Source organism: Erythrolamprus reginae, chromosome 3, assembly GCF_031021105.1.
Source record: "Erythrolamprus reginae isolate rEryReg1 chromosome 3, rEryReg1.hap1, whole genome shotgun sequence".
NCBI lineage: Eukaryota > Metazoa > Chordata > Lepidosauria > Squamata > Dipsadidae > Erythrolamprus > Erythrolamprus reginae.
The window spans coordinates 6127002-6150018 of record NC_091952.1 but is presented as its reverse complement, the minus strand read 5'-3'; the positions used below and the strand labels follow the sequence as shown (position 1 = coordinate 6150018).

Below are 23017 nucleotides of genomic sequence, written 5' to 3'. Positions count from 1 at the left end.
AGCACTCAAAGAACTCATCCTATAACATGCCTAAATATGCCCATGTCACACCAACACTCCGCAATCTGCATTGGTTGCCGATCAGTTTCCGGTCACAATTCAAAGTGTTGGTTATGACCTATAAAGCCCTTCATGGCTCCGGACCAGATTATCTCAGGGACCGCCTTCTGCCGCACGAATCCCAGCGACCAGTTAGGTCCCACAGAGTGGGTCTTCTCTGGGTCCCGTCAACTAAACAATGCCGCTTGGCGGGACCCAGGGGAAGAGCCTTCTCTGTGGCGGCCCCAGCTCTCTGGAACCAACTCCCCCCAGAGATTAGAATTGCCCCCACCCTCCTTGCCTTTCATAAGCTACTTAAAACCCACCTCTGCCGCCAGGCATGGGGGAATTGAGATCCTCTTTCCCCCTAGGCCTTTACAATTCTATGCATGGTATGTCTGTATGTATGTTTAGTTTTTTTATATTAAGGGGTTTTTAATTTGCTTTTAGTATTGGATTATTATTGTATACTGTTTATGATTGCTGTTAGCCGCCCCGAGTTTTCGGAGAGGGGTGGCATATAAATCCAATAAATAATAATAATAATAATAATAATAATAATAATAATAATAATAATAATAATTGGCCTGTCTCCACCCAGTCAGGCAGGGAAGGGATAGCTACTTAGACTTATATACTACTTTCTAATGCTTCACTTCCCTCTGCAGTGGGTAGAGTTAGCCTACAATACTGCATTCGGATAGATGGATAAATGGATGGATAGGTAGGTAGGCAGCAATAGCACTTAGACTTACCAGTATATTTATTTCTTATTATTTTATTTAATTCAACTTCTATGTCGCCCAATCCCGAAGGGCTCAGGTCAGTTTACAACAATATAAAATTACAAATACAATAAAAAGAAGTCAAATATACACTCTAAAACTATAAAACCCTAATTAAAACCCATAGGTAAATTATTGAATCTGCATAAATACATACCATTCATACACTGCTCAAAAAAATAAAGGGAACACTCCAAGAACACATCCTAGATCGGAATGAATGAAATATTCTCATTGGATACTTGGTTCTGTACAAAGTTGAATAGCTGACAATATGTGAAATTGATTGTCAGTCAGTGTTGCTTCCTAAGTGGACAGTTTGATTTCACAGGCGTTTGATTTACTTGGAGTTATATTGTGTTGTTTAAGTGTTCTCTTTATTATTACTTTTTGAGCAGTATATTTTTCATTAGCAAAATTGATGTTCTCAATATGGGGTGGTGCAAAACATTTATTTATTTATTTATTTATTTATTTATTTATTTATTTATTTATTTACTTATTCATTCATTCATTCATTCATTCATTCATTCATTTATTTATTAGATTTGTATGCCGCCCCTCTCCATAGACTCGGGGCGGCTCACAACAATAACAAAGACAATGTAAGAACAAATCTAATAATTTAAAAAACACTAAAAACCCCATTATTAAAAGTAAGCATACACACAAACATACCATGTATAAACTGTATAGGCCCAGGGTAAGGAGGGTGGGGGCAGTTCTGACCTCCTGGGGGAGCTGGTTCCAGAGGGTCGGGGCCGCCACAGAGAAGGCTCTTCTCCTGGGTCCCGCCAAACGATATTGTTTAGTCGACGGGACCCAGAGAAGGCCAACTCTGTGGGACCTAACTGGGTAAATGCAGGCAAAGAAAGAAAAGAATTCTTGGCAGGGGCTATTTTGACCCCAGATAGAATGGAATAAAGGGGCAATGTTAAGATGTTTGGACTTCAACTCCCAGAATTCCCCAAAGGGGCTATTTTGGGGAAAGAAGGATGAATTATCACAAGCCAATACCTAGGAGACTTTACAACAAGAAGAAAAGATTTTAACAGCAGGGGTCAACATATTTATTAACATTTCAGTGACTTATCTTTAATTGCATACAAGCTTAAAAAAATATAAATCTAAGAAAAAATAAAATCTATGTACTAAAATCTACTCTTTGAAAAGGTAGATCTACATGGGTCTTTGAGGCTGCGAGTACAACTGAGAACAAAGAGAATTTACAAAGTCACTCATAACAAAGATAAGGTAACGACGACCAAAGTTGAGCCCAAAATTTCTGTTGCTAAGCTAGACGAATGTTAAGCGAGCAGCTCCCCATTTTATGACTTTCCTTGCTATACAGTGGTACCTCTACCTAAGAATGCCTCTACTTACACATTTTCTAGATAAGAACCGGGTGTTTAAGGTTTTTTTTGCCTCTTCTCAAGAACCATTTTCCACTTACAAATCTGAGCCTCCGAAACTAACCGGAAAAAGGCAGGGAGAAGCCTCTGTGGTGCCTCTCTAGGAATCTCCTAGGAGGAAACAGGGCTGGAAAAGGCGAGGAGAAGCCTCTGTGGTGCCTCTCTGGAAATCTCCTGGGAGGAAACAGGGCTGGAAAAGGCAGGGAGAAGCCTCTGTGGTGCCTCTCTAGGAATCTCCTAGGAGGAAACAGGGCTGGAAAAGGCGAGGAGAAGCCTCTGTGGTGCCTCTCTGGAAATCTCCTGGGAGGAAACAGGGCTGGAAAAGGCAGGGAGAAGCCTCTGTGGTGCCTCTCTGGAAATCTCCTGGGAGGAAACAGGGCTGGAAAAGGCGAGCAGAAGCCTCTGTGGTGCCTCTCTAGGAATCTCCTGGGAGGAAACAGGGCTAGAAAAGACAGGGAGAAGCCTCTGTGGGGCCTCTCTAGGAATCTCCTGGGAGGAAACAGCCAATTTCCTCCCTTGGTTTCCTACACAACTCTCGTAACTGTTCCCCGAATGTGAAAAAGCAATTGAGCAGAACAACTTCTCCAAAGTTCCTGCGCTTGAAAAGGAGGAGGCACATACTGTAGGTTCAAGTAGAGGCACTATATCTTTGCTTGAAATGTAACAGACCATGATTAGACTAAGGAATGTAAACATGCAGACATTTACACAATGCAGAATGTACAATACAGAAATGCAAACACACAGTGATAGGTCCGTACAGCTGCCTGTGACTGGTACGCTTTGTACCAGCTCGTGATCCGAACCAGATCTCCAAATTTCATGTCAGAGAAGGAGGGAAGGCCACTCAGCATCCGTGGACCGCCTGGCTGTGTCCCAGAAGTGAACACCATTTTCTGAGATGCCGCTGGGAATTGTGCCCCTCCAAATGGCGGCTCCTTCCGGGCTACAGTTGCGTGGTCCAAGGATGGAGGGCGTCTATTCTGCTTTCCTAGTGCAGTCTGTACACAGTTGTACAAAGCTGTTTTTTAAAAATAAATACATTAACTCAATGATCCAAGTCCATAAATCCATGATCAACCATTTTACACCGACGACATAATAATCCCCGTACCAAGTGGCCTCATACACCCAAAGAGAACCTCTTTTGGACGTTCTGCAGAAAGGGTTCCGACTTCATCTTTGTCAGGGCTGCTCGGACCTTGTTCCATGTTTGCTCCTTCCCAATCTGGTTCTTGAGCTGGAGCAGGTAGCGATGAAGGTCCAGCTGGAGCTCTGCAGTGGGTTTGTTCTTCTCCGTCCCGGTGAGGTTACGATACAGACGGCGGAGCCTCCTCGAGGACTTTATTTGGAATGCTACAAAGTCAAGGGCTGCCTCGTAACAGTCTCCCGTACCTAGAAGAGAAAGAACGGGTGGGAAACACACGTTGAATAAGAGGTGTTGGGAGAAACAGTTTGGTCTAATGATTAGAGCTCCAGCCTAGAAATCAGGGGACGGTGAGTATTACCAGTGATGGGCTATCAAAATTTTTACTACCACACTTTGGGGGTGGCTTATGCCTTTTGTTTCAACATCTTTCAGTGCAAATTGGGTGCTCTGGAGCTCCATTTTCGCTACCCCACTGCGTTCCCCCTTCCCATCTGGACGGTAGCCCACTCCTGATTATCTACTATATAAAGTGTATGTACAGTGATACCTCGTCTTACAAACGCCTCGTCATACAAACTTTTCAAGATACAAACCCGGGGTTTAAGATTTTTTTGCCTCTTCTTACAAACTATTTTCACCTTACAATCCCACCGCCGCCGCTGGGATGCCCTGGCTCCGGACTTCCGTTGCCAGCGAAGCACCTATTTTTGTGCTGCTGGGATTCCCCTGAGGCTTCCCTCCATGGGAAACCCCACCTCCGGACTTCTGTTTTTTGTGATGCTGCAGGGGAATCCCAGCAGGGGAATCCCAGCAGTGCAAAAACAGGTGCTTCACTGGCAACGGAAGTCCGGAGCCAGGGCATCCCAGCGAGGGGAGCCTCAGTGAAATCGCAGCATTGCAAAAACACAGAGGTCCGGAGGTGGGGTTTTGAGGACTTCCGTGTTTTTGCGATGCTGCAATTTTGCTCAGGCTCCCCTCGCTGGGAAATCCCACCTCTGGACTTCCGTTGCCAGAGAAGCGCCCGTTTTTGGGCTGCTAGGATTCCCCTGCAGCATCACAAAAACACGGAAGTCTGGAGGTGGGGTTTCCCATGGAGTGGAGGTGAGCCTCAGCGGAATCCCAGCAGCGCAAAAACGGGTGCTTCGGCTGGCAAAAGGGGTGAATTTTGGGCTTGCACGCATTAATCACTTTTCCATTGATTCCTATGGGAAACATTGTTTCGTCTTACAAACTTTTCACCTTAAGAACCTCGCCCCGGAACCAATTAAGTTTGTAAGACAAGGTATCACTGTACACACATCTCCTCTAAAATTATACACATTCGAACTCACTTATTGCGATAGGAAAAACATACCCAGAGCCCAGAAGGGAAAAAAAGAAAAAAAATCAAAATTTTGCTACCGGTACTAAGTACCTGACCAAAATTTTGCTAACGGTACTGCAGATCTGACCGTACCCGTAGGAGTCCATCACTGAGTTCTATTCTTGCCTTAGGCATGAAAGCCAACTGGGGAACTTTAGGCAAATCATGAGGAATTTATTTATTTATTCAACTTCTATGCCACCCAATCCCGAAGGACTCGGGGCGGCTTACAGCAGTATAAAATACAAGACAATAAAAAGAAGTCAAATATAAAAACTAAGTCATTTAACCATTAATTAAAATCCCTAATAAATATGATAAACTAACCCAAAATGCATACTAAACATTCATACAATTTGGCCACGGTTGTTGTTGGTTCGTGCCCCCCCCCCCCCCCCGCCGGCCAATGAATGTGTTGAGAGAATGTTGAGTGAATGGAATGACTATTTTTTATGGGGGTTTTTCGGTTTTAAAAAAACTTTTAAATTTAACTAATTGGATCTAAGACATTGTATATTGTTCATTATATGTTGTAAGCCGCCCCGAGTCTTCGGAGAGGGGCGGCATAAAAGTCCAATAAACAAATAAATAAATAGATAAACTTCCATCAATCAAAGTCGATGGGGCGGGGTGGTGGGAAAACCAGATTGACTTAATAACCATGTGATTCACCTAACAACTGCAATGATGCACTTAACCACGGTGGCAGAAAAGAGTTGAAGTATCGGACATGTCTCACTTAAGAACTGCCTACTTAGCAATGGAAAATCTGATCCCGGTTGTGTTTCTGTTAGTATATGGTACATACTGTTATTTGGTATTGCCATGTCTGTTAAACTGCCTATTGTAGTTAATATATTTACAGTTGTAATATCACTTTAAGGACTTTGGCTGGTTAGCCATAAGAGGGCGCCAGTACTCTCTCCTGACAATGATGCTGGATTGCTCATTCACCTTTTTGCCTTTACCTTGAGGGGGGAGTGTATTTTGCTTAGCGCTTGCTATGTGCGGTTTGTAGATTATTTCTGCTTTACATATATATGTAAATAGTACTTATTCAGCATACTAAGTATTGTGGTTAGCTCTGGCCCTGCTCCTGCCCCAAGGACTGTGGATGTGGGGGAGACATCCACCTGCTGCAGGCCTGTTTCGCCCACGGTGGAATCTGCAGATGAAGGCTCCTCTGACCAAGAAGACATGAGTGACAGGGAGGAGGAGAGTGTGGCAGACAGCTCAGAAGGAGATCAATTATCTAGCTCCTCCTTGGATTCAGAACAAGAGTTAATGATACAGCCACGCATGCGGAGAGTGATGCATAGGCAACAACAACTGAGAGATTATTATCAAAGAAAATGAGGCCACCTATGGTTGGGTGGGGCTGTGGTCATTAGTGAGGCTGCTATAAAGAGCAGGCTGTGGGTTTGGCCATTGTGGAGGATTATCTGATCGTTGTATTTCGTGCCTGCTTTGCTGACTTTGACCTTTTGTGTGCTGATTTTTCCCCGCTTGGAAACTAAACCAGAGCAAAGTGTGTGAAGGACTGTGAATTGCCTCCCAGCTGCAAGCTAAGTATCACAGAACTGATAAGGGACTTGTACAAATTACCAGTTTGTTTGGAGACGAGTGCTCTTGGCTATCCCAAAAGAGGGCTTGGTTTAAGTGAATTTTCATTATAAAGAAAATTGTTTTGAATTTTCAAACGTGTGTGTGTCTGAAATTTGTACCTGTGAATTGTTGGGAGGAATCTACCAGAGAGCCCGACACAACACTAAGTCTGTGTCATTATTGGCTGTATCACACATCCACACTCTTCCTTAATCTCTGCTCAGCGTATGTCGAAGGTTTCATAGCCTAGCTCAGTGTTTTCCAACCTTGGCAACTTGAAGATATTTGGACTTCAACTCCCAGAATTCCCCAGCCAGCATTTGCTGGCTGGGGAATTCTGGGAGTTGAAGTCCAGATATCTTCATGTTGCCAAGGTTGGGAAACACTGGCCTAGCTGCACCGAGACATACCAACAGTTTCTATGTTGAGGACTACCTGCAAGTCTCAGGTGGGGAAGGGGGGTCTTACCTGAGCCCTCCTGCGAGCCTTCGTCAGCCCTGCAGGTGGTTCAATAGGCATCGTGGAAACGGGTGCCCGGCACGTTGTCTCGAAAGCCTTGCGCAGAGCAGTTCTGGTGGGTCTGGCAGGTCTCTTTCCTGGAATGGTTGCTGGAAAAGGTCCCCTCTGGGCAAACTCTGCACTCGGTGTCTTTATGGGGGGTACCTGGAAAAAACAGGAGCAGAAGGGAAGGTCTAGCTTTCTATCCTACCACGTCCCGCGGCTGCTGCCTTGTGGGAATAGAATAAAATAGAATAGAGTTCTTGATTGGCCAAGTGTGATTGGACACACAAGGAATTTGTCTTGGTGCAGATGCTCTCAGCGTACATAAAATGGGGGGGGGCTTTATCAAGGCATGTCAAAATAATAAAATAAAACCTTAAAAGGGAAGAAGGGGAAAGAAGGGAAGGGAGAAGAAGGGAAGGGATGAGGAGGGGAAAGGAGGGGAGGAAAGGGGAGGGGAGGGGAAAGAGAAGATGAGTGGAGTGGAGAGAAAAGGGAAGGTGGAGAGGAGGGGACAGGAAAGGGGAGGAAAGAGGAGATGAGTGGAGTGGGGAGGAGAGTGTGAGAAAAGGGAGGGCGGAGTGGGCAGGAAAGAAAAGCGGAGGTGAGAGGGGAAGAAAGGAGAAAATAGTGAAGGGGAAGGAAAGAGGAGAGTAGTGGAGAGGAGAGGAAGGAAAAGGGAAGGAGAAGGGGAGGGGAAAGAGGAGATGGGTGGAGTAGAGGGGAGAGAAAAAGGAAGGAGAAGAGGGGACAGGAGAGGGGAGGAAAAAGGAGTGGAGTAGGGAGGAGAGAGAAAAGGGAAGGAGGAGCGGAGAGGAAAGAAAAGACGAGAGGGAAGGGGAAACAAGAGGAGAAAATAGTGAAGGGGGAGGGAAAGAGGAGAGGAGTGGAGAGGAAGAAAAAAGGAAGGAGGAGGGGAGGGGAGAGGAAAGAGGAGAGGAAAGGAGGAAGGTTGATCAGGAAGAAATGGAAGGAGGGAGGGAGGGAGGAAAGGAAGGAAGGAAGGAAGACGAGAAGGGAGAAGTCATAGATTTTATAATTGTTGTGCTTCAGAAACACCAATTTGAAGGGTCGATCCTTCAGGCTTCCCACCCCTCCAAACTACTCCCAAGAGATGCCTGCCTGTTCCAGTTCACCCTACCCCCCCCCAAAGAAACAGGTTGCTGTCCGTCTTCCTCCCCCCAGGTACGTACCTGGCTCCACCACTCCACTTCCCGGAGGGCACGTGGAGTCCTTGATGCAAAAGAGTGACTCAGCATGGTAGCCCGGCTTGCACTCGCACACCCTGTTGTGTGTCCCGTTGCACGGCACCACCTCCACCTCCAGCATGTTGCAACGGGCGCTGCAGTACAAGCACCTGTCCAGGTAGTTCCAATACTGGGTGAAGTGATCCTTTGCACACGGATTGCACGTCGTCTTTTTGTCCCGGGTGCAAGGTGCGGCCATGCTTTTCCCCGGGGGGCACTGATCACACAACAGCTTCTCGTGGGTGTTGGGGTCTTTCCCTTCAAAGCTGGGCCCGGAAACATGGGTCAGGGTACTCCCGAGCAAGACGCTCCAAATCGTCCACTAGTGACGGGGGAGAGGAGGGGAAGGAAGACAAGTTAGCAGAGATTCCCAGACACAGCTAGTCACCAACACAGCTAGAGACCAAAATTCTCACAGTAAAAACAAAGAGACTTATTAAATGACTCAAAAACTTCAGAAGAGAAGGATTTAGGGGTAGTGATTTCTGGTCACAAGCACAAAAAATGGATGTAAGTAATATGGCAAATGATTTAGTTTTACTAGATAAGTGGTCAAAGCAATGGAAACTGCAGTTTAATGTTTCCAAATGTAAAATAATGCACTTGGGGAAAAGGAATCCTCAATCTGAGTATTGTATTGGCAGTTCTGTGTTAGCAAAAACTTCAGAAGAGAAGGATTTAGGGGTCGTGATCTCTGACAGTCTCCAAATGGGTGAACAGTGCGGTCAGGTGGTAGGGAAAGCAAGTAGAATGCTTGGCTGCATAGCTAGAGATATAACAAGCAGGAAGAGGGAGATTGTGATCCCACTATATACAGCACTGGTGAGACCACATTTGGAATACTGGGTTCAGTTCTGGAGACCTCACTTACAAAAAGATGTTGATCAAATTGAACAGGTCCAAAGACGGGCTACAAAAATGGTGGAAGGTCTTAAGCATAAAACATATCAGGAAAGATTTAATGGACTCAATTTGTATAGTCTGGAGGACAGAAGGGAAAATGGGGACATGATCGAAACATTTAAATATGTTAAAGGGCTAAAAGAGATTCAGGAGGGAAGTGTTTTTAATATGAAAGTGAACACAAGGACAAGGGGACACAATCTGAAGTTAGTTGGGGGAAAAGATCAGAAGCAACGTGAGAAAATATTGTTTTACTGAAAGAGTAGATGATGCTTGGAACAAACTTCCAGCAGACATGGTTGGTAAATCCACAGTCACTGAATTTAAACATGCCTGGGATAAACATGTATCCATCCTAAGATAAAATACAGGAAATAGTATAAAGGCAGACTAGATGGACCATGAGGTCTTTTTCTGCCGTCTATGTTTCTATGTTAAATGAATTTCACCCCATTTTATGACCATTCTTGCCACAGTTGTACCGTGAATTGTTACAGTTGTTAAATTAGTGGTTGTGAAGTGAATCCAACTTCCTGGTTGACTTTGCTTGGCAGAAGGTCGCAAAAGGGGATGGTGGGACATCTGAGGACACTGCGACCGTCATAAATTCCAGCTTCAGCTTCTGGATACACTTCAAGGGTTAGTCCCACAGAGAGTGCATGGCAGTAGTCAATTTGGAAACTGACCAGGGGGCAGGTGTGACTGGAGCTTTAGAGCTTTGACTTTTAAGAGTCAATGTGAGATGGGTGGCAAGCAAGTTTAAAATAATAATAATAATAATAATAATAATAATAATAATAATAATAATAATAATAAAATAAATAATAAATACAATAAATAAAAAAATAATAATAATAATAAAATAAACTGAAATATAAATTAAACTAAAATAAAATAATAATAAATAATAAATTTAACACTAATACTACTACTACTACTAATAATAATAATAATACTAATAATACTACTACTGCTACTACTACTACTAATAATAATAATAATAATACTAATAATAATACTAATAATTTATTAGATTTGTATGCGGCCCCTCCCCGAAGACTCGGGGCGGCACACAGCAACAATAAACAATGTACAACAAATCCAATAATTAAAAATTATTCCTAAAAACCCCTATTATTAAAAAACAGACAGTACTACTCAATAATAAGCATGCATATTTACATATTTATTTTTATGTAATAATACATAAAAATAAAATAAAATAAAATAAAATAAAATAAAATATAATAAAATATAATAAATAAAATAAAATAAAATAAAATAAAATAAAATAAATAAAATAAAATAAAACAAAATAAAATAAAATAAAATAATAAAATAAAATAAAATAACAACAAAACAACAACAAACAACAACAGCAGCAGCGACAATACAACAACAACAACAATAATAATAATAATATAAAAAAATACGATGACAAAACCAAACAAAAGAAACCCTGGTCCTCATGCCTTTATCTTCCTTTTTCCTTTTAGGTGGGTGGGCTTTCACGTCCTTCAGATGGGGATAAACTGATTGTAATGGGGCCCCTCGGCACATTTCACTGAGAACAAAGCTTGGAGTTCCACCCCCATATAGGTCTGATTAGGCACCCCATTTAAAAAAAATTTTTTAAAGCATTTCTCCACTTGCATGGAAACACAATACCTCCTTATAATTTCTGCCTCCTAGTTCTATCTCGTGCTGGGAAGAAAGACCATCTGCCCCACAGCTTTAATAAAATAAAGCTTCTCCTGGATTCTTATTTATTTTTATTATTTATTATTATTATTATTATTTATTAGATTTGTATGCCGCCCCTCTCCGTAGACTCAGGGCGGCTCACGACAGTGATAAAAAACAATACATGGTGTTGTGGTTCCGTCTGAGGCCCCTCAGGGAACGGCTGATCTTCTGTCGGTTTCCTGCTCAGAGGGGGAGGATGAGGAACAGGAGGTGCAGGCAGACGAGGAGGAGGAATACCAGGCTGAAGAAGAGGGAGGACAGCCAGAGTCCTCCCAGTGGGAGCTCTCCCCAGCAAGCAGCCTGGATTCCTTAGAGGAAAATGCACAAGCCATAACTGATCTGCGACAGAGAAGAGCTACACAGCGAAGGGACCAATTGGCTAGGTACTTTCAGCATTAAAGAGGCAACAGCTGGGTTTGGGTGTGGTGCTCTTTGGAAAGGCTAAAAGGCAGACCCACCCTTCCTGGCTTGTGGAGTTTTATCTTTGAGAGTCTTGGGACCTGGCTGTGAACTTTGGCGTCTTGGAATCCTGGTTTGTGCCTTTGACTACTGAAACCTTGGGGTGGGTGTGCCAGCAAGAAGCTGGCTGTATTGTCTGGACATCAGGACTCTGCTGTAAAGTATTATAGCCTGTCTGTTGGGAAGAACAGGTTTTCCTCTGTGTTTATTTTTTCCAGCTATAAAGTACTTTTGCTTTTACCAGAGTGTCTGGCTGTTTTTTCCAGTTGGTGTTGAGGTCTGGGGGAACCCAGACAGAACACATGGTAACAAATCTAATATTTAAAATCTAAAAATAACAATTTTACATTAAAAAGTCTAAAAAAAACCCCAATATATAAAAACATACACACAATCATATCATACACAAAAATTACATGGACAAGGGGGAGAAGTCTCAGTTCCCCCATGCCTGATGGCAGAGGTGGGTTTTAAGGAGTTTACGAAAGGCAAGGAGGATGGGGGTAATCCTAATCTCTGGGGGGGAGCTGGTTCCAGAGGGTCGGAGCCACCACAGAGAAGGCTCTTCCCCTGGGTCCCGCCAGCCGACATCCTTTAGTCGACGGGACACGGAGAAGGCCAACTCTGTGGGACCTAACTGGCCGCTAGGATTCTATTACTTATTTATTCATTTTGTCCATTGCACAATAATACACAATGAAGGTTATAGAGGATATACTTGAGTAAAATGTAATAAAGAAAGAATAGAAGTGGGTTTTCTGGAAATATAGGAATAGAATATATCAATAAGAGAGAATAGAAGAATATTTTGACAGCAGTATAAGAAGAATAGAATAGAAGAATAGTAGATGCGATATAGAAGATATAGGAGAGACAATAGGACAGGGGACGGGAGGCACACTAGTGCACTTATGCACACCCCTTACTGACCTCTTTACACTAAACACCTGCTCATTCATTCTGCATTGGAAACATTTTATTTTTACATTTATTACCTGGCACAGATTTGGCATTTTCTTGAAAAGTTAGTCAAATCGATTCACTTTCCAGAAATCCTACGAGGTCTGTAGTTGTGCAAACTCTTCACGGAATGGAAATTTCTTCTTCTTCCAGTTCTGGAGCAGGAAACCAAGAAAAAGCAAGCGCAGCGATTACTAGAAGACTTTTTTTCTCAAAGCAGGAAAAGACTTGCAAGGAGGTTTCCTGCTACATCACCTGCTTACAGGCAAACGTTCGCAGAAATAGCAACACAACCCACGGAACACAAAACGGCTCGTCCTCCTACCTCCGAGAACGATTGCGATGACAAATAAACTCAGTTTCTCGTTTGGGGAATTTATAATGAAACCGAGGTTCTCTCTCTCACCCCTCCTCCTACCCTGTTTGCCCAGTTCGCCTGGTGTGCCAGTTGCGGCCCTATTTGGACCGGGAGTCATTGCTCACAGTCACTCATGCCCTTATCACCTCGAGGCTCGACTACTGCAACTCTCTCTACATGGGGCTACCTTTGAAAAGTGTTCGGAAACTTCAGATCATGCAGAATGCAGCTGCGAGAGCAATTATGGGCTTCTCTAAGTATGCCTGTATTACTCCAACACTCCGCAGTCTGCATTGGTTACCAATCAGTTTCCGGTCAGAATTCAAAGTGTTGGTTATGACCTATAAAGCCCTTCATGGCACCAGACCAGACTATCTCAGGGACCACCTTCTGCTGCACAAATCCCAGCGACCAGTTAGGTCCCACAGAGTGGGTCTTCTCCGGGTCCCGTCAACTAAACAATGTCGCTTGGTGGGACCCAGGGGAAGAGCCTTCTCTGTGGCGGCCCCGGCCCTCTGGAACCAACTCCCCCCAGAGATTAGAATTGCCCCCACCCTCCTTAGAAACATAGAAACATAGAAGTCTGACGGCAGAAAAAGACCTCATGGTCCATCTAGTCTGCCCTTATACTATTTTCTGTATTTTATCTTAGGATGGATATATGTTTATCCCAGGCATGTTTAAATTCAGTTACTGTGGATTTATCTACCACGTCTGCTGGAAGTTTGTTCCAAGGATCTACTACTCTTTCAGTAAAATAATATTTTCTCATGTTGCTTTTGATCTTTCCCCCAACTAACTTCAGATTGTGTCCCCTTGTTCTTGTGTTCACTTTCCTATTAAAAACACTTCCCTCCTGAACCTTATTTAACCCTTTAATATATTTAAATGTTTCGATCATGTCCCCCCTTTTCCTTCTGTCCTCCAGACTATACAGATTGAGTTCATTAAGTCTTTCCTGATACGTTTTATGCTTAAGACCTTCCACCATTCTTGTAGCCCGTCTTTGGACCCGTTCAATTTTGTCAATATCTTTTTGTAGGTGAGGTCTCCAGAACTGAACACAGTATTCCAAATGTGGTCTCACCAGCATTCTATATAGCGGGATCATAATCTCCCTCTTCCTGCTTGTTATACCTCTAGCTATGCAGCCAAGCATCCTACTTGCTTTCCCTACCGCCTGACTGCACTGTTCACCCATTTTGAGACTGTCAGAAATCATTACCCCTAAATCCTTTTCTTTTGAAGTATTTGCTAACACAGAACTGCCAATACAATACTCAGACTGAGGATTCCTTTTCCCTAAGTGCATTATTTTACATTTGGAAACATTAAACTGCAGTTTCCATTGCTTTGACCATTTATCTAGTAAAGCTAAATCATTTACCATATTACAGACCCCTCCAGGAATATCAACCCTATTGCACACTTTAGAGTCATCGGCAAATAGGCAAACTTTCCCTACCAAACCTTCCCCTATGTCACTCACAAACATATTAAAAAGAATAGGACCCAGAACAGACCCTTGTGGCACACCGCTTGTAACCTGACTCTGCTCAGAATACTCGCCATTAACAATAACTCTCTGATGTCTATGCTTCAGCCAGCTGCATATCCATTGAACTATCCAGGGATTAAGTCCAATCTTCACTAATTTATCTATCAGCTCTTTATGTGGAACCATATCAAAGGCTTTGCTGAAGTCCAGGTAGGCAATATCCACGGCACCACCTTCATCCAACACCTTTGTGACATAGTCAAAAAATCAACGAGATTAGTCTGACATGATTTGCCTTCAGTAAAGCCATGCTGATTTGGGTCCAATAAGTTATTGTTTTTTAGGTGCTGATTTATCCTCTTTTTGAGTAGAGTCTCCATCATTTTAACTACAACTGATGTCAAGCTAACTGGCCTGTAGTTACCAGCTTCTTCTCTACTGCCCTTCTTGTGAATAGGCACAACACTGGCCATTCTCCAATCCTCAGGAACTTCTCCTGTTAACAAGGATTGGTTAAACAAATCAGTCAGGGGGGTAGTAATGACAGATCTGAGTTCTTTAAGAACTCTGGGGTGGATGCCATCTGGACCCATTGCCTTATTTATCTTTAATCGTTCAAGTTCTTCTAAGACATCGGCTTCTAAGATCACTGGAGCTGAATCCGTACAGCTAGAAGCAATGCTATATCCCTCTATAGTATTATTTTGTACGGTGTCTTTTGAGAAAACTGAACAGAAGTAGCTATTGAAATGGTCAGCGATCTCCTTATTCCCATTAATGCATGTATTATTCCCGGTACTAAGTTTCGTGATGCTGTAGTTTTTCTTCTTCTTATCACTAATATATCTGAAGAAGGTTTTATCCCCCTTCTTTACAGATTTGGCAATTTCTTCCTCTTTTGAGGCTTTAGCAGCATATATTATCTGTTTCGCTTCCTTCTGTCTCATTTTATACACCTCCCTACCAGCTATACTTCCAGACTCTTTATACCTCCTATAGGCAGCCTTTTTTTCATTGACTATAGCCCTTACATCATTGCTAAACCATAGCGGTTTCTTCTTCCTTTTACCTTTAGTTATTTGTCTTACATACAGTCCAGTGGCTTTTAAGATGGCCTTTTTTAATACAGTCCACTGGGTGCTCGCTCCTGCCATTTTATCCCTCCCCTTTAATTCATTATCTAAATATTCTCCCATTGCATTAAAATTTGTTTTTCTGAAATCCAATACTTTGGTTGCATTATAGGATTGCTCACAATTAGTTTTTACATCAAACCACAAACATAGATGGTCACTGCATCCTAAATTTTCTCCCACCTTGACCTCTGAAACCCAATTCCCATTCGTAAAAACTAAATCTAGAATATTCTCCCCTCTAGTTGGTGTCTTAACCAGCTGTGCCAGAGCTGCTCCTGTAAAGGCCTCTACTATATTCTTACTTTTGCATGTAAGGGCACTGGGGATATTCCAGTCAACATCAGGCATGTTGAAATCACCCATAACCACAATATTTCCCTTTACTGCCATTTGGGTAATTTCATCCACCATCTTGTTGTCATATTCCTCGGATTGCCCTGGAGGCCTATAGATCACCCCAATTCTAATGACAGAACCTTCTTTATTTTGCATGCAAATCCAGAGAGTCTCTAGATCTTGACATGTATTGTGAATTAGTGTTGTTTTTAGACTTTCTTTAATATAAATGGCTACTCCACCTCCCCTTCTCTCTATTCTATCCTTCCTATACAGTGTATATCCTGGTATGGATATTTCCCATTCATTAGAATCCTTAAACCATGTCTCAGTTATGGTATTGCCTTTCGTAAGCTTCTTAAAACCCACCTCTGCCGCCAGGCATGGGGGAACTGAGATACACTTTTCCCCTGGGCCTTTACAATTTTAAGCATGGTATGTCTGTACGTATGTTTGGTTTTGCAATAAGGGTTTTTAACTGTTTTAATATTGGATTGTCATATGCTGTTTTACTACTGTTGTTAGCCGCCCCGAGTCCACGAAGAGGGGCGGCATACAAATCCAATCCAATCAAATCCAATCCTCCATCCATCCACCCACCCACCCACCCATCCTATAAATAGGGTGCAATCCCACAACATTTCAATTCCATCGGCATTGACAAAAATTCCCATTGGTCAATTGCCAAAGGCAGATTGACTTGGAGCGGCTTAAATAAATCAAAGGCTAGAAGGATAAGAAGCAATGAATACGGAATTTAAGGGGAAGATGAACAGAACAGAATAACAGAATTGGAAGGGGCCTTGGAGGTCATCCAGTCCAATTCCATCCCCCCACCCAAGTAATAATTTAATAATAATAATAATAATAATAATAATAATAATAATAATAATTTCAACTTTAAGATCATTTTTGTATCATCAATAATAATAATAATAATAATAATAATAATAATAATAATAATAATATATTAGATTTGTATGCCGCCCCTCTCGGAAGACTCGGGGCGGCTCACAACAACAATAAAAACAATATTATAATGGCACAAATCTAATATTAAAAAACTAAAAACCCTATCATAATTAAAAACCAAACAGCACATACATACCAAACATAAATTATAATAAGCCTGGGGGAAAGATGCCTCAAATCCCCCATGCCTGGCGGTATAGGTGGGTCTTAAGTAGTTTACGGAAGACAAGGAGGGTAGGAGCAGTTCTAATCTCCGGGGAGAGTTGATTCCAGAGGGCCGGGGCCACCACAGAGAAGGCTCTTCCCCTGGGGCCTGCCAGACGACATTGTTTAGTCGACGGGACCCAGAGAAGGCCAACTCTGTGGGACCCTACACCATTTCTGAGAGATGGCAAACCAGAAGGCCAAACAGCCATGCTGGCAAAGGAGCACCTTGAACTGAACCAATTTCTAAACTGGTATTATAGCAATAGCCCTTAGACTTATCTACCGCTTCACAGTGCTTTTACAGGCCTCTCTAAATGGTTTACAGCAGGGGTCCCCAACCACCGGGCCGCGGACCGGTACCGGGCCGCGGGGCGTGTTGCACCGGTCCGTGGAGTCAGCAGCTGCCGGCCCTCATGCCGCCACCCCCTCCCTCCAGCGCTTCGCCTCCCGCCGGGCAAAAGGCCTCGGGAGGCAGGTTCTGCCGGCCACAGGACGATGGATGGGACAGAGGGGCGGGAAGGACCGAGAGGCTCAAGCCTCTTTTGGCTTCTGCCGCGGGGCGCTTTTGCGTTTTTGGCTGGGGGGAGGCAGGAGGGCCAGCCTGACCCCCTCTCTCCAGCGCTTAGCTCCCGCTGGGCAACAGGGCTTGGGAGGCAGGTTCTGCCGGCCACAGGACGATGGCGGGAAAGAGGGGCAGGGAGGACCAGCACCCCCATGCTTAATCCCGCCCCCAACCATGCCCCTTTCCGCTCCCACTGGGCCATAGAAAAATTGTCTTGCTGAAACTGGTCCCTGGTGGAAAAAACGTTGGGGACCACTGGTTTACAGAATCAGCCATCTTGCCCTCAACAATCTGGGTCCGCATTTTACCCACCTCGGAGAAGGCTAAGTCAACCTCAAGCCTGGTGAGATCTGAACTGCCAAATTGCAGACAGACAGCAGACAGCAGAAGTAGCCTGCGACTGTGGCTCTTTATGGGGAATGTCCCTTTCAGGCTTCCTTAAAATATGTGCTCTAATTGGGGAATGATCTTTCAAAATTTATTTAAGGGTCTCTGTTGAGAAGATATCCCTTCTGCTGTACCCAGCCTGCAGACTCCTCAAGAGCCAGGTTGTTGTGGCCTGACAGCTGTTGGCCCCTCCAAATCAGAGAGGGGGAGGAGGAAGAGGGGTGAGGTCAACATCAAGGCAACGTGAGAGCTCCAAGGGGGAAGAGGGAATGGAGTTAAACTTGAACGGGTCCAAAGATGGGCTACAAAAATGGTGGAAGGTCTTAAGCATCAAACTTATCAGGAAAGATTTTATGAACTCAATCTGTATAGTCTGGAGGACAGAAGGAAAAGGGGGGACATGATCGAAACATTTAAATATGTTAAAGGGTTAAATAAGGTCCAGGAGGGAAGTGTTTTTAATAGGAAAGTGAACACAAAAACAAGGGGGCACGATCTGAAGTTAGTTGGGGAAAGATATTATTATTATTATTATTATTATTATTATTATTATTATTATTATTATTATTAATTAGATTTATATGCCGCCCCTCTCCGTAGACATTATTCTACTGAAAGAGTAGTAGATGCTTGGAATAAACTTCCAGCAGACGTGGTTGGTAGACCCACAGTCACTGAATTTAAACATGCCTGGGATAAACATATATTCATCTTAAGATAAAATACAGGAAATAGTATAAGGGCAGACTAGATGGACCACGAGGTCTTTTTCTGCTGCCAATGTTTCTATGAGCTGGCACATATATATATATATATAGAGAGAGAGAGAGACAGAGACAGAGGCAGAGCCTGGGCTGTCTGTCAGCCCTCAGATGGAGAGTCAACAGTCCCCAGGACTGGAGGTGGCCGATGAGGAAGAGCAGGAACAGCTGGGTCCAGTGCCTGATGCACAGATGTGCAGAAAGCAGTGGAAATCCGTGGGCTGGTCCTTGTTAAGGGAGTGTCACCGCTATTAGCGAAGCCCAATTGTAGCTCTGAGGATAAAAGGCAGGGAACGGAGATGAATAGATGTGGCAGACAATGATTTATATCGTGGACAGCCAGACTTAGAAACATAGTCCTACCGGTCAATGACTACTTCAGCTTCAACCGCAACAACACAAGAGCACACAACAGATTCAAACTTAATACGAACCGCTCTAAACTTGACTGTAAAAAATATGATTTCAACAATCGAGGTATCGAAGCATGGAATTCATTATCAGACTCAATTGTGTCAACCCCTAACCCCCAACATTTCTCCCTTAGACTCTCCACGATTGACCTCCCCAGGTTCCTAAGAGGCCAGTAAGGGGCATACATAAGTGCACTGGTGTGCCTTTCGTCTCCTGTCCAATTGTCTTTCCTTTCTCTCACTTATCATATATATTCTCTTTCTTTCATATATCCTCTCCTCTAAGTTCACTTTTACCCTTATATATATTACTACATGTCTATTTTTCTTCCTATTTACTGACCCCTCACATCCTGGACACAAATTGTTTCAACTCCTACCCTCAAAACGTCACTACAGAGCACTGCACACCATGACAACTAGACACAAGAACAGTTTTATTTCCGAACGCCATCACTCTACTAAACAAATAATTCCCTCAACACTGTCAGACTTTCTACTAAATCTGCACTTCTATTTCTACTAGTTTTTCTCATCATTCCTTTCACCCATTTCCTCCCATGTTGACTGTATGACTGTAACTTGTTGCTTATATCCTAAGATTTTTATTAATATTGCTTCTTCATTGCTTATTTGACCCCTATGACAATCATTAAGTGTTGTACCACATGATTCTTGACAAATGTATATTTTATTTTATGTACGCTGAGAGCATATGCACCAAGACAAATTCCTTGTGTGTCCAATCACACTTGGCCAATAAAAATTCTATTCTATTCTATTCTATGTATTTGTGTATTGGACAAATGAATGAATAAATAAATAAATGAATGAATGAATGAATGAATGAATGAATAAATAAATAAATAAATAAATAAATAAATAGAAACCTAGAAGATTGGAGGCAGAAAAAGACCTGATGGTCCATCTAGTCTGCCCTTATACTATTTCCTGTATTTTATTACTTGTCATCATGTGCTCCTAATAATAATCTTTGAGTCCATTTCAAAGGGTTTGTCGTGTTTGGGGAGCTGGGTCATCACACAAGTGTTGGTCTTTCCATCTGCCAACAGCCTGGCACAACCTTAATGTCACTGAACAACAACAACCTCTTGGCATATATTTATATGCCACCCCGAGTTTGCGGAGAGGGGCGGCATATAAATCCAATAAACCTAACCTCTGCCTACCTGAGGTCTTTGGAAATACTAATTCAATAGGTAGAGAAAAACCCCAGATCAAGGAGGGGAGAGAAGAGAGGAATAAAATGGAATGGAATAGATTTTTTTATCTATTCATTCATTCATTTATTTAGTCAACTGCAAGGAAAGCAGCATCAGTATAGACGTAGGCATGGAGACATTATTTATTATTATTTATTTATTTATTAGATTTATAGTCCACCCTTCTCCTCCTGTACTCATGTGAGAAAATGGTACACATTAATGGCCATAAATAAGCAAAACCTAGGCATAAACTCATAAAATGATTACAAAAAATGGGGACAGTAGGACAAGGACAGTAGGAAGGCTGGTGCACTTATGACCGCTCCTTAGGACACCTAGAAGCAAACAAAGTCATAACCAAAAGCCAACATGTGTTTGTCAAAAACAGATCAGGCCAGGCTACTCTTATTGCATTCTTTGACAAAGTGACAAAATGAGTGGACCAGAGGAAGGCTGTCGATATGTTTATTTCTTTGTGCACTTTGGGCTTCTTTCTTTCTTTCTTTCTTTCTTTCTTTCTTTCTTTCTTTCTTTTCTTTCTTTCTTAATAATAATAATAATTTATTAGATTTGTATGCTGCCCCTCTCCGAAGAATGCTGTCGATATGTTTATTTCTTTCTGCACTTTGGGCTTGGTTCTTTCTTTCTTTCTTTCTTTCCTTCTTTCTTTCCTTCTTTCTTTCTTTCCTTCTTTCTGTCTTTCTTTCCTTCTTTCTTTCTTTCTTTCCTTCCTTCTTTCTTTACTTCTTTCTTTCTTTCCTCCTTTCTTTCTTTCCTTCCTTCTTTCTTTCCTTCTTTCCTTCTTTCTTTCTTTCCTTCCTTCCTTCTTTCCTTCCTTCTTTCTTTTCTTCCTTCCTTCTTTCTTTCCTTCCTTCTTTCCTTCTTTCTTTCCTTCCTTCTTTCTTTCTTTCCTTCTTTCCTTCTTTCTTTCCTTCCTTCTTTCTTTCCTTCTTTCCTTCCTTCCTTCCTTCCTTCCTTCCTTCTTTCTTTCCTTCGTCTTAATTACCAATCCCTGCTCGTTCAGGGTCTCCGTCTGACGGGTTAAAAACAACCACCATCCCCCTTTGTCCGAAAAAGTTCTCTACAAAACTTCAGCTCCCATGGCCGAGCAGGAGAACCCCCCGCAAGGACCCCCACTTTCTCCTCCCCGGGCCGGGACCCAGGTTGGCGCAACGCCCGGCCGGCCCCGCTGCCTTCCCGGGCGCCGCCCGCTTCCTTCCCAAGCAGCCTCGGGGACCCGATCCCGCCGCCTTCCCCTCCCCTCGAGCGCACTCACCTTGCAGGCGCCGCCGCGGTCGCTGGTCCTGCCTGGTCGCTGCCGTCCTTGGATCTTATATTGCTGTGCGCCCTCCTGACTCAAGACATTCACACCCACGCAACGCCCACTGGACTAAAAGATGAAGATGATTATCATCAAAGTCAAGGCAAGGAGAGCGATGCGGGTGGATTACAAGAGGGGATTCTGAAGGGGGAAGGACCGACTGGGATGCCCCCATCCCCCCCAAGGAGATCGAGTCCAGCCCCTGCCGGATCCAGTCTCCGGAGCAGCCTGGTGGGACCCTCGGAAGATCAGCAAAGCCTCGCCTGGACGCTTTCTCTCTGGTGGGATCCAGCCAGTCAGCCCCGCGCGCTTTCGACCCCTTTCAGCGCCTTTCTCCTGATCTTGGATCGGAAGCGATCTCTCTCTCTCTTATGGATTTTTCCTCTCCTCCGCCCGCGCACGGCCGGATCTACTGGGTTTCCCTGGCCGAGATCGGAGGCTGTTATTCCTTCGCGTCCGATCGGTTTGCGCGTAACCCTGCGAGGTCTCATTTTTCTTTCCCTCCCTGCCCCCTCGCGCAACAACCACTCTGCGCGGTATGTTAAAGCTGAGACGGGCTGGAGGTCCCTTGCAGGCATTTAAACCAGGTTAATGAGAGGCGGCGTGGGGTGGGCACTAATATCCTGGCTGGGTTTGGGTTTAGACTCACTGGGGGAATCTGAGCGTTTTCTGCAAACTCGGAAGTTCGGTTAATTGAGCAATATAATTAAGTGAAAATGATGTAATTGCCAGGGGATTGGATGGATGGATGGATAGACAGACAGATAGATAATAGATAGAATAGAATAGAATAGAATTTTTATTGGCCAAGTGTGATTGGACACACAAGGAATTTGTCTTGGTGCATATGCTCTCAGCGTACATAAAATAAAATATACATTTGTCAAGAATCATGTGGTACAACACTTACTGATTTTCATAGGGGTCAAATAAGCAATGAAGAAGCAATATTAATAAAAATCTTAGGATATAAGCAACAAGTTACAGTCATACAGTCAACATGGAAGGAAATGGGTGAAAGGAATGATGAGAAAAACTAGTAGAAATAGAAGTGCAGATTTAGTAGAAAGTCTGACAGTGTTGAGGGAATTATTTGTTTAGTAGAGTGATGGCGTTCGGGGAAAAAAAACTGTTCTTGTGTCTAGATGATAGATAGACGACAAAGATAGATAGATAGATAGATAGATAGATAGATAGATAGATAGATAGATAGATAGATAGATAGATAGAGACGCAGAGATCTATATCTAACTATATATAATCTATATATTATATAGATTATATCTATATCTACATTTCTCTCTCTCCATATATATACACATGTACAGGGGGTGGACAGAAACATGGAAACACCTTGCAGCTCTTCCGTTGAATCCAGATTTTTAAAGCTCCCTTCGAACAGTTTTTGTGGAAACTGGTTTCTGTACATGTCCATTGAGCTCTGTGGTGATTTTAGGAGCTGTGGTCTTGCGATCCGCTCTAACAATTCTCTTTAGAGTCCCACGGTCTCTCTCAGACAACTTTGACTTTCGACCAGGCCTATGCTTGGCTGAAGACGTTTTCCCTTTTCTTTCAAAAGCAGTCATGACTTTGGAGACATGACCTCTTGAAACGCCAAACATTCCAACAATTTGGCCTCTTTGAAAGTCTGAGAGGTCTGCCAATTCTAG

The 23017-nt window shown here is 43.2% G+C and overlaps 1 protein-coding gene across 1 annotated transcript; it reads right to left on the bottom strand.

Moving 5' to 3' along the window:
* Positions 1 to 898: 898 nt before the first annotated feature.
* On the bottom strand, positions 899 to 21719 carry TNFRSF6B (TNF receptor superfamily member 6b). Its single transcript, XM_070748765.1, is given in 5 exon segments — positions 899 to 3631; positions 6823 to 7017; positions 8049 to 8424; positions 12206 to 12325; positions 21303 to 21719. Coding segments are annotated over 4 exon segments (861 nt in total). The 5' UTR covers positions 12224 to 12325; positions 21303 to 21719; the 3' UTR covers positions 899 to 3359.
* Between the last annotated feature and the right edge of the window lie 1298 nt (positions 21720 to 23017).